This window comes from Fundulus heteroclitus, chromosome 2, assembly GCF_011125445.2.
Source record: "Fundulus heteroclitus isolate FHET01 chromosome 2, MU-UCD_Fhet_4.1, whole genome shotgun sequence".
Classification (NCBI taxonomy): Eukaryota; Metazoa; Chordata; class Actinopteri; order Cyprinodontiformes; family Fundulidae; genus Fundulus; species Fundulus heteroclitus.
The window spans coordinates 31607293-31619821 of NC_046362.1; the positions used below are offsets into that span (position 1 = coordinate 31607293).

Sequence of the window (12529 nt, forward strand, 5' to 3'; positions counted from 1 at the left end):
ATTTTTATTTTATTTTATACTTACTGAATGAATGAATAAACAATCCTCCACAAAGCACAAATGAATCCGTGGCAGCTTTGTTTGCCAAGTTTTCTGGGATTTGACTTTAGGTTCCACTTTCTCTCAATGAAGACATTTTAAGAAGATTTATGAAAACATAACAAAATTTTGTAAATATGTGTATATTTACACGTTTTCCCACCAGCAGTGAGCAAAGGGACTAAAGAGGAGTTTGAATACTTTATTTTATTTTTTGAAAGCACCTACACATCTAAGTGTTATTTGTGGCCTAGGTTAGCAGCTGGGATCTGGAGAGCGGTGAAATATTTGCTGTGCTCAACTGGGTGCTGCACATCTACAACAGGTGAGGCGTTGTCGACAACACCATAATGATGAATGCACGTCGGTTTATAATGAAGTTTATCTTGAATGCTGAAATCTTGATTTGTTTGCTTCAAATTTTTCTAATTGTGTTCGATATGCTCAGAGATCCTGCTCATTTCTATATTGGGCCACTTTGGCATCATGAAGACATGATACTTTTGATTTCATAATTTCATTCCAATTCACATAGAAATATATTTAAAATAACTGCACAGTAACATAAAAGTAGCACCCTTAGGCTCAGTTTATACAATTTATCTGCAAAAAAAAATTGATATTGGGGTGAGTTACACTTTAAACTCACCATTTTGCGTCACTTTTTCTCTTTCTGGACATTTCTGGGTTGTTTTAGTGTGTTGTGGGAAAACTGACATCTAGTGGCAGGATGCTATTACTACATAGTTAAATTGACATTCGCTACAGGAGGCACAGCTTTAGCCACTTTATACACTTTATAAGAATATATGCCTCTACTTTATGACATGATATGCCTTTTTTTGGCTCTTGAGGGCCGGATAAACTGCCCAGACGGGTCAGATACGGCCCGCGGGCCTTGAGTTTGACACATGTGCTGTACAGTCTTTAAAAAGTATACGGTTAGCTTTTTTGTATTCTCCAGGAATAGAATAGATTTATTTAACAGGCCTTTGTACATTAGCAGCATTACTGCAATACCTTCAGAAAGGCACATTAAAAGTCATGTAGGAGACAGAAAACATATGAAGGAATTGCTCTGGTCAGGTTAGATAAAATAAATGAACCTTATGGCCTTAAAACAGAAAGTTCCCTCACTACCTTCTGCCTTTTTGTTTTTCATCCACCGTCAAATCAATCCTACCCACTTCTCATTATAAAAATGAATCTAAAATGTCATTATTTTTAAAATGTGTTCCAGGATTTTATTTAAAGCTATACTCAGTGACAGTATAACGTCTAGAATTTGGGGTGTAGATTTGTGTAAATGTTCTTCTAAGATCTCAGAAGATGGTTGAAAGGAAAAAAAAATATCTCACTTTAAAAATCGAACCTTCCTAGCCTGTGTTAGGCTTTAAGGTCATTAAGCACAGAGCTGATGAATGCAGCATCACAGTGAATTACTGAGGTAAGTATCTAGAAATCAGAGTGTCTTCTTGTTGGCAGCCCAGACATGATGGGACATCCGGAGCTGGTCACGGAGACGGAGCGAGCGGAGCTGGGACCTCTCATCTCCGCCGAGGGGCTCGAGCAGCTGCAGGGCAAATATGTGCAGAGTGTCCGGGTGAGGCGACCACAATCACTTCTTCAACCTTTGGGATTTGGAAGAGCAGTGATTAAGGGTTTTCGAAATGTCTGCAAATAAAAATCAGACGTTTTTAACTCCCTGAAACCCCTAAATAAAATCAACAGTTTGCAGAGCAGACCTTTGCTGCTAAAACAGCTGCAGGTTTTATGTTGTGTGTCTCAACCTGCTTTACTCGTGTCAAGGCTAAAATCCACCAGAGAAGCTTCTTCCACCTGTTTACTCTGTCCCTGTTATTGCTTGTACCAAACTGCAAAAAGGACTTCTTCCCCTCCACGCTAACACACACAGGCACACACATCACCTTTGCTGTGCGTTTTTCCTTTTACTCTGCTCGTTTCAGAAAGTTCAGATCAGGCTTTAAGTTGTAGCTTTAAGGATTTTGTTAATGTATGAATAGAAACAATTAAGCTTTAAATGTTAGCGATGAAGCTCGTTTCCAGTGAAACAACGAAACAAAACAAGTTATTCTAGTTGGAGCTTTGGAAAAGTTGGACAAAATTACTTTAGATCAGAAACCCCCAAGAACAGGGGTCGCCGAACTTAACTTTATGTAAAATAGCCAATTTTTTCATGCTTTGTTATAGATTTTTGTAATTTTTAAATCTACATAAATGAAAGTGTGACTAAACAGGAAGAGTAACAGAATAAAATGAAGTTTTAGATGCAGCTCACTGGTGGGTTCTGCATCTTTTTTAGAACGGGCTCATGGCCGCCATACGTGGTCCTCGGGGGCTGCTTGGTGCCCGCAGCCCCCATTTGGTGACCCCTGGCCAAGGATTTACTTTGCTTCTTTCTTATTATGAATAGAAACAATTAAGCTTTGAATGTTAGTGATTAAGCTCTCTCCTGTGAAACTAAAGAAGTCTAGTCAAGGATTTACTTAGCTTAATGTAATGTTTTTCCTTTGGTAATATATGAACAGAAACAATTAAGCTTTAAAATGTTAGTGAAGAAGCTTGTTCCAGTGAAACAATGAAACAAAATATTTTTTTCTAGTTGTAGCTTTGGAAAAGTTGGGCAAAATTACTTTAGATCAGAAACCCCCAAGTATTTACCTCGCTTCTTTCTTATTATGAATTGTACTGGGATTTTATGCTTTCTGTATGTTTGTTAATGTATGAAAGAAGTCAAGGATTTACTTAGCTTATTACTTTGTTAATGTTTTTGTTTTGTTTTTTCTATGTAATATTTGCCTTTTTAATGTGTTTTCTGTTCATGTACGGCACTTTGAATCGTCTTGTTACCGAAAAGTGCCATATAAATACACTTGCCTTGCCTTTTCCTTCTAAATCACAGCTCTGCGCTACTTTTTCGTGCTTTACCACACAAAGTCCAGCGTGACGTGACAAAACGTGAAATTTCAACGCCTATGGATGCATTTTGAAAACTCCGCACTGACCGCCCTCAGTTTGTTTCTGTGGCTTTTGCAGAAGAGTGTTTCTGAGTGGATGCACAAAGCCCTGCAGGTGGAGCTGCAAGACTGGCAGAGAGATCAGGAGCCAGATACAGACCATGAAGGATTCTACCAAACCAGTCTGCCCACCATCATCACACAGGTGGCTGCTCTCCTCCCTCCCTCCTTTCTATCTTACTGTTTAAATTCAGATAATTAATGACAACAAGCGGTAAATTTTCTCATAATGCAACTGGAGAAAGATTAAACCACTAATCTGATCATAATTATACATATCCGTCTCCCCTCCCAGAAACCTCCTACTATAAAGACATTATGTGCTTATTGCCCTGTAAAAACGTTTCCTGCTGCTTCCAGGCTGCATAATTTGTGTCGCTGTGTTTGTCGGCCGCCAGATGCTGGAGGAGAACGCCCGGGTGGCTCTGATGATTGGAGAATCGCTGCGCGATCAGACCATTCAAATGGGGCTGTACGAGATAGAGAACCTCCTCAACAGGTGCGTCCTCCGGGAAGAGGCCGCCTGAACATTCGTGGACCTGCAGGTTTGAAAGCCGGGCCGTTAAACCGTTTGTCTCCTCTCTCTCAGGTTTCGGGAAGCCCTGGTGGAATTTGGGAAGGAGCACCGCAGGGAGCCGACCAACAGCAAAAACAAGTTCTACCTTCACTACCTGCTGGCTTCCATCAGCAACTGCATCATCCTCAAGTAAGGCGTGTTCTGATTTCGAGCCTTCCCAACATCTCTACACTTTAAAGCTCGGCGTCATCTTGTGCTCGATGCAGAAAGTCCACGGAGAGCCTGCAGCAGCAGCAGTCCTCCCGTTCTGCGGGGCAGTTCTCTCGGACGCCCCCCAACCCCCTAGCGGCTCTGGACCGGGCGGTGCGGCGGGCGTGTCGCCTGGTGATGGATCAGCTGCTGCTGGAGCTTCAGCCCTTCCTCCCCGGCCTGCTGACCCGACCCTGGCTGGTCCAGGGACACCCCGTGCCGAAGCTGTGCAGCATCTTGGAAAGCCACTTGGACTTATACGGTCGAGTGCGGCCGCCCTGCCGGCAGGTGACCGAACCGCCCTGCAGACTCTGCTTTGGGTTCAACGCCTTAAACTTCATCACGTTTTGTTACGTTAACATCCGGTGCCCGTATTCACAAAGACCCCTAAGACTAAAAGTAGCTCTTGGTGACGCCATTTTAGGAAAGATTAGGAGGTAAGATTCGAATGTTACCTCAGTAAGAAAAAAAATTATTCACAAAGCGTCTCAGGCCTTAAGAGAGCTCCTAAAGTGACAAAATGTAGTGAGGAGGACTTTTAGTGAGTCTAAGAGCGTCTTAACAGGAAAGATGGTGGAAACAGAGAGAGCTGATTGGCCGATCCACCACCTGAACAATGGAGGAAATGAGCACATTAACTTGTTTAATAATCATACAATTATAATATGTAGATAAGATAAGCTTTGTCAGCCCCATAAGGGAAAATTTATTGGTTTCACCGACCCGAAGAATTAAAGGTGGCTCTACCTATGACTTCATTTTATTGAAGATAAATAAATCATAGGTAAAATGTTGGATAATCATGAATAAAAAGTAATGAAATTTACAAAATTTAGATATAAAAAATGAGAAAGTATTTTCTGGATTGCCTGATAATGTCAGTAACCTAAAAGGTCGTCTGGACTTTGGTTTGTGTGATGCGTCTCCTCGCTTCTTACGGAGCCGCAAGAAGCTTAAAAGCACCAAGACGAGAAAAAGGCGCATTGATCTGCAGTAACACGCTTATTTCCATCGTGATCCAGAGCGAATTTACTTTTCAACACTTCTTCATTCTCCTCCCAGAGCTGACCGGACCGACGCGTTGTTGTTGTTTTTTTGTTTTGTTTTTTTTTTATCTTTTTTGGTCATTTTGCTAAAGATGACGCTTTATACAAGCAGGCAAACCTAGTAAACTGCTGACGGGTGAGTGCGCATTAATGTCAATTAGATGAAGTCGTAAAATGGCAAGTAAACATATTAAGCAAATCAAAAATAATGATAAGGATGTACATAACAAACATTTTGATGTTTTGTCACAATCACTTCATTTTGCTAAATTTAATCTCTAGTCTAATCGGTTTCATTTGATAGTAGCATATTTGTGTTTTTTTTTTCTTGTACCATCAACCAATCTCAGCTCTTAAAAGACAGCGTCCCATCCAGGAACTAAGATAAAGGTTTCTGTCGTCTCCTCACTCAGAGTCGCTCTCAGCAGCGATCTGAATGAAGCTAAAACTCCTGCAGGAGGTTTTAGGCTGAGATAGAAGCTCTGAGAGACTCTGAGAGTCTTTGTGAATACGGGCGCTGAACTTTAAAGGGACATCCTGTGAAAAATCCAACTCAAAATTTTGTTTTTTACTTTTTTTGGAAAACTCAAAATAGGTAATTCTGAAATGTAGGAAAATGAGAGCAAGTTTTAAAAATGTTTTAAAAGTATGCCACGCATATTTATTTAGCTGTATTTACTCTGATGTCCCCAAATAGAATTCAGTAAGAAAAACTTTTTATAATTTCTAAAAAAAGAGTCCAACAATTTAGTCCCAGCAAAAATCCAGGTTATCTTTCAAGGCCTCAGAGGTTTGTTGGAGAACATAAGTGAACCAGCAGCATCATGAAGACTGAAGAACACAGCGGACCGGTCAGGGATCGGGTTCTGAAAACGTTTAAAGCAGGATTGGGTTAAAAGAAAAGATTCAATGCTTTGAACATTTCCGTTCAATCCATCATCTGACATGGAACCACTGCAGACCCAGCTGCCCATCCACCTGAACGGTCAGGCCAAGTAAGCAAAGCAATAATCAGAGCAGCAGCCAAAAGGCCCATTGTAACTCTGGAGGAGCTGCATAGATCAACAGCTCAGGTGGGAGAATCTGAAGGGACAACTGTTATGGAAAAGTGGCAAAAAAGTAAGATTATTGGAAGAAATACATTATATTGCCATGAGAAATACGATAGAAACAGCAAACATGCAAGAAGAAGCTCTGATCAGATGAGACAAAAATGTACCGTTTTTGTCTTACATGATAAACACTGACAGAACATTTTAACTTCAGCTTTTATCGTTAATCTTTACTTCAAGTCTTAGCGCCAGTCTTATATGTTTTGCAAATGTGTGTTTTAGATTGATCTCCTTTACCTTTTATAAGTCGCTTCTTAGCCTTCTGTCGTGTCTATTGTCTGTATTGTTTGAGTGATTATGGGATGGCTGCTACTATTATTACTTGGTGCAAACAAATTGCCCTTCGGGGACCTAATAAAGTAAAGTCTAAAGATTAATGCTTAAACATGGTGGTGGCAGCATTATGGGCCAGAGAAGCTGCTTTGAGTTGTTGGGAAGTTGGAGGCAGCTAAATACAGGACAATAATGGATGAAAACCTGTCAGAAAGACATGACGCTGGGGCAGAGAATCCGCTTCCAGCAGGACATCGACCCGAAACACACAGCCAGACCTACAATGGACAGGTTTAGATAAAATCACATGCATGTTTCACAAAGACCTGGCTGAAGGTCAGACCCAAATTCATCTGAGCAATCTGTGGCAGCGCTTGAAAACTGATGTTTGAGCGATTCCGTCCACTCTGACTGAGCTTGTAGCAGCAGATTCAGCCTCTAGATGTGAATAGAAACATACCCAGAGGGCTTTTCCCTCCAGTTCCCTGATGGAGAATACATTTTTCTCAGCATATGCGACCGTGTTGTTCAGTCAGAGCCCTGACCTGCTCCCTGTGACTGCAGCGGCTGCAGGAGGAGGCCCAGTGGCTGACGGTGGTGGAGTACGTCCGGGCCTTGATGCAGAGGAAGCTGGTGTGTCGGAGCGCCGAGGAGAGGCGGCAGCTCGCTCAGCAGATGCTTCAGGATGACCAGCTCTTCAGGGAAGTCTTCCACAGCCTGGTGAGGATATTTGTTACCCAAATGGTTCTGTCCTGATTCAGGGAGATTCATTAATGCAAAGCAACATCTTTTACTATTGCAATCTTATACAGATTGTGTTAACCTGTTTTTGTTGCAGCAGCTTAGAGAACACGACATTTAAAAAAAGTTTCAAATTGGACTTGTTACCAGCAGCTTGACACAAAGACACATTTTAGTTAAGTAAAAAAATTGTCGTCAATAGAGCTTTTATTAATAAAATGCATCTATAGTGAAAAGAAATTACAAAACTGGACAATTTGAGAACAGAGGAGGAAGAAAGATGCCTGAAAAATCAAAGAGCAGCAAATAAGCAGCATCTGAAAGCCACATGTTTAAGAGAAAATAAAAGAAATTCAGCAAAACCCAGTTCACCTCATTGCTTCTTAAGTTGTCTAGAAAGTACTGGCCTTCTGAATTTGACAACAGCGCCCCCTGCTGTTTGGGCTGTAGCGGTGGTCAGTAGTATTATAACTACTATTAATAAACTCGTAAAAAAGTACAAAACTTAATGTAACTGAAGTTTGTCTTCAATATTAATGGCTTGATATTATTTTCACCATATGGGATTCATATCTAGTTATATAATTCATATATATTATATAGTTAAAATAGTGTGGCAATGTTGAAACATTCTGGTTGTTAGAAACCATTGTTATATGTTATAATTATAAATAAACCTTTATATAAGTTATACATTTAAAAAGGGATTCTGGGAAATCCTTAGAACGACAGCTTTAATGCATTAAAACAGAAAACGATAAAAATTACATCTTTGACCTATTTTGTTGGTTGAAAAATGTTCCTTCCTCAATGGGGTGTGCAACAGAAAACATTTGAGAACCACTGCCTTAACTGACCCCTCCACTCCAGATAAAGATGTGTAAAAAGCCTTTAACATATCAGTGTTATCGCAAAAGCAAAATCTTCATGTTTCCTTATGGTTTCCATTTTGCCATGGGTATAAATATGACATGAATCAGAGGCGCCGCTCTTCAAAACGGGAAAGACAACAGAATGTGCCATCCAAGCATGACACGTTTACCCATAGAGCAGCATTCATACAGAAAGTAATTTAAAGACTTTGCAGAAAATCACAGGAATTATACAAAGAAAATATCAAAGCATGAGCATGAAAGCGTTGCATAAAAGAAAAACATCAGTCAGATTCTTTAGTTAGTGATTCTTATCTGTGCTAATCTTTGAATCTTTAATCAGGGAATGGTTAAGCAGTAAAAGCAACAATCTAACAGTTTAGTCAACTGGACCTGCGACAGCGGACACAGTGAAGGCTGAGCTCAGGCTTATGTTTATATTACAATGTAAGAATAATAATTTAAAATCTCTAAAATTCATGTTAGGGATGCTCTCTGCATCCCAACTCTCGGGTTGGGATTGAACCCACGAACGAGACTTTTCTCTCCTTCCATCACTAACAAAAACATTTGGAATTTGCTGAGCTCTGTCATTTTTAGCTGGGATTGCGCTTTGGTTCAGATGAGATTCATGCCTTTTACATAATCCACAAGATCACATGGATTTTTGCATTCGAAATAAATATACTAATTTTTTTTATTATTTTGAGATGTTCAAAATGTGAATATGCTACTTCAATAAAAGATGAATTCGTTTTGTTCATTAATCCCAGAGACAAGTTAGGTGCACATCTGCAAAACCCCGTTGTTTTATGACAGCTCTGGGTTGTCCTTACAATTCTCAATTATGTTACACGGCTTTTCTTCATTTCTTTAACAGGAGGGGGATAAATGTGGAGGGTTCTGTATTATACGAGACCCCGCCGAGATAATTTCGATAACAGCTGGGTATGAAGTACCAAAAATGGAGTGAAAAATTAAGAGGCTATGATGTAGGGTAGCTTATTGTACATAAACCTAATTAGCAACCATGGCAACAGGTCTTCTTAAGTGATGCAATCAAACTGAAGCGTTTTGTTTGCCTCGTATTATTATAAGTTCAGGAAAGACGCACGACCGTTTCTGTCTGCAGGCGTTCACAAACACAGAGGTAGACGGCTGCGTTTTTACCCCGTGGTGTTGTGTTGGATCGGGAAATCGTTAGGGGACAAAAATTGTGTTGAACATTGAGCCATAAGGCAAAATGCAGTGAAAAGTATCTGATCTGCCACAGTTTTTGCTTTAATGAACAGAAAGAGCTCAAACTTTTGCCAGTGTGGTTAAAACTGATCAGGTAACTCTACAACAGGGCTTTGATAGTCCTGGATTTGCCCTTCTTTGTGGCAAAACTCCATTTTTGTTTTAAAACGATGCCACATCACGTAATTAAATACATTTTTTTATATCTTCTGGTTATTTGCATTTTTTTTTTTTAAAAACTGATTCCCCAGCCCCTACCCCTTCCCCAAGACAAATAAAGAACCACAAGACTTTTTAATGGTTAGTAGCTTTGGTAGCTGTTCCATTTTCATCTGTAAAACCCAAACGTGTTCCTCTCTGTCTCAGCAGGAAAGCGACGTGTCAGTTCCTGAAGTGAATCCTTTGGCTTTGCTCCCCGTCCTGGCTGACTTCATCAGTCTCAAAGATCCTGGCATGCTCACTCTGGAGGTTTCTGGACTTGCAGCCAAATATCCAGACATCAGGTATCCCCTTGTACTACAGTACCCATGTAGTCATGGTGGTACTGTGTGTTTCTAGCACACTGTTGTTCATTTTAAATCAATTCAACCTCCGCTGAATCACAATGCCCTCAGACCATTTGGCAGAGGACTGCAGGCATAATCCTATGCATGGTAGAAAACAAATACTGCATATTGCCCTTAATATACCGTCCCTACAGTGATGCAATCGTCCACCAGCTAAGTTCCTCCTCCTGCTGCCTTTATGTTTTACCCACAGCTTTTTTAAAGAAAGTTTTGCCTGTCATAGCGTCTGATTTGACTCACATAATTAACATGTCTCTTCTGTCAGGTGTTTTCCCCCAGTCTCCAAAAACAGCAATTATCAAACCACTGCTGAAAAAGAACAATTTAGACAAACTACTACTCCAGAACTACAGGCCCATCTCAATCCTCCCTTTTATCAGTAAGATTATTGAAAAAGCTGAGTTTCAACAATTAAACACCTTCTTAACAACGACCAGCCGCTTTGACGTTTTCCAGTCTGGCTTCCCTGCTCACCACAGTACAGAGACGGCCCTGATCAAGGTGTTTAATGACATCCATATAAATACAGACTGTGGAAGAACCACAGTGCTGGTACTATTGGACCTCAGTGCAGCATTCAATACTGTTGATCACTCCATTCTGTTAGAACGCCTGGAAAACTGGGTCGGCCTTTCTGGTACAGCTCTCAACTGGTTTAAATCCTACTTAAAGGACAGGGACTTTTTTGTATCAGTAGGTAACTTTACATCAGAGATGACAAAAATCACATGTGGGGTTCCCCAAGGGTTCATCCTGGGTCCCCTCCTTTTCAATATCTACATGCTCCCTCTAGCTCAGATCATAAATAACAACATCAGCTACCATCACTATGCAGACGACACACAGCTCTACATCACTATGTCACCAGGTGACTATGAACAAGTTCAGGCACTGAGTAAATGCTTAGAAGAAATCAATGCATGGATGTGCCAAAATTTTCTTCAATTGAATAAAAACAAAACTGAAGTAATAATTTGTGGACCAATAGAGGAGAGATCAAAAGTTAACACACTTCACCTGCTTCAGCTAGGAACCACTGATCAGTCCTGAAACCTGGGAGTAATGATGGACTCAGACCTGAACCTCCAAAAGCATCTAAACATCATTACACAGTTGGCCTTCTATCACCTGAAGAACATTTCTAGGATTAAAGGACTAATGTCTCAGCAGGATCTGGAAAAACAAATCCATGTGGCACTAATGGAACCCCACACAAGAGACGTGGTCAAAAAATGTAAAAAAAAAAAACAACAACAAAAAAAACAAAAAAAATCTCAATGTACTGAACATGAGCAGATAAAAATATTTTCCATCTTTCACAATGCTGTGAAAGATGGAAAGGGTTATTTATAAATTAACAATTTGTCTTCCTACTAAAAACATTGCTCAAACCTGTTTAAATTGAATAAATAAATGTTTTTTATGACTTGTTTTAATTTATCTACCCTTAAAGGTAGATTATCTGCGAAACCATCAGAAAAAAAATCATTTTATAAAGAGTGTCCTTATTTCCCCGTTCTCTCAGCGAGGAGCATGTCTCTGTGCTGCTGGACGTCCGCGGTGACGTCTCCAGGGACATCCGGGGCGCCGTGCTGGACTTGCTGGAGCAGAGCGCCCCTCCTCTTCCAGACGGATACCGGCCCATCTTCACAGACATCCTGGTGCCTCCCTCCACCATGGCCTTCTGTCTGCCAACAGCCAAGTGTGCGTGACTGGATGAAGGATCCACTAAAGAAAAACCATCTTCTGTCGCTTACCAGAGGAACGTGATGGGTGTGTTTGTCTGCTGCAGTTTATCAGGGATAAAGTTGGTGACTTGCTGGTTCGGGTCTGACTTCTGTTTGCTTTAAGTCTGTTGTGCCTTAAATGCCACGACTAGTTCTTACTGTTAATGCTACAGATTTACCCAAATATGTGTTGAAAATATGCTTCCTGGATCTTGAGAACGTTATAATAGGGCTTTATTCAGACCAGATTTATTCCCTTAAGGGGTTTATTGTGAAATTTCGTGCACTGTTTAGGGAATTCAATCCAGTCTGGCGTACCTCGTGTCCTTTTTTTCTTGGAAAAACACAGATATTTGTTGCACTCACTCATGTATTTGTGTAAAAATCCGTCAAATATTTAAACCATGATGTCGGAGGCATGTTAACATTTACGTAAACAAGCAAATCTAGGAGTAAAAAGATAAGAATCTACCTGGAAAATGACCCTTACTGAATGCATTAATGTTTTGTTATATCAGTTACAAATAAATTGGATTTAAAATTGTTACTGTCTGTTGATCATCATTTTCCAAAAATATGGCTTCATCCTTATTTTTGTTTCATAGTTGCCTCTACCTTTGTTGTTTATACTGGATGTTTTTTAATCTGTTATTGTGTATTTATTGTATTTATGTGTTTTTTCTTTGGTTGTTGATTAGTTGCTGGCGTTTCACTTTTTTTGTATCAGGATAATTGTTTGTAATTAAATTCCTCCTGGGCGTGCTGTAAACTGGGTCAAAAGAAAGCTTAAATAAATTCTTTCTGAAGTAGACTTCTGTAAAAGTTGTATTCAGTGTCTCCTTATCACACACTGTGGATAAATTATACCTAATTCTGGATAAATCAGCTGTACATTTTGAGTATGGATACTGTTGCTGTGAATAAATAACAAGAACTACATCCGTATTTATGAAGGGGCTTTTTAATTGTTTTAAAAGGGCTCAGTGTACCATTTCAGGTTGGTTTGGATTATTTTAAAGACAAAGCTGACAGATAATCAGCAGGATAGCAACTGTAACTATTAGTTCAAAGATCCAAACAAGGACTTCAACTCTCGTATCGTGTAAAAAA

At 40.0% G+C, this 12529-nt stretch overlaps 1 protein-coding gene across 2 annotated transcripts in view; it reads left to right on the top strand.

The window, feature by feature from the left end:
- The window catches only part of exoc3l1 (exocyst complex component 3-like 1), a 28947-nt gene extending 16717 nt beyond the window's left edge, over window positions 1-12230 (top strand). Inside the window, exons 7-15 of one of the 2 annotated variants that reach the window (XM_012867516.3) lie at window positions 294-364; window positions 1525-1642; window positions 3097-3222; window positions 3476-3576; window positions 3667-3783; window positions 3861-4131; window positions 6839-6994; window positions 9493-9629; window positions 11218-12230. In XM_012867516.3, the coding sequence (XP_012722970.2) occupies window positions 294-364; window positions 1525-1642; window positions 3097-3222; window positions 3476-3576; window positions 3667-3783; window positions 3861-4131; window positions 6839-6994; window positions 9493-9629; window positions 11218-11404 (1284 nt within the window). In that variant the 3' untranslated portion in view covers window positions 11405-12230. The remainder of the gene's footprint in view (window positions 1-293; window positions 365-1524; window positions 1643-3096; window positions 3223-3475; window positions 3577-3666; window positions 3784-3860; window positions 4132-6838; window positions 6995-9492; window positions 9630-11217) is intronic. The other variant, XM_012867517.3, reaches the window with a different exon arrangement.
- The last annotated feature ends 299 nt before the right edge of the window (window positions 12231-12529 follow it).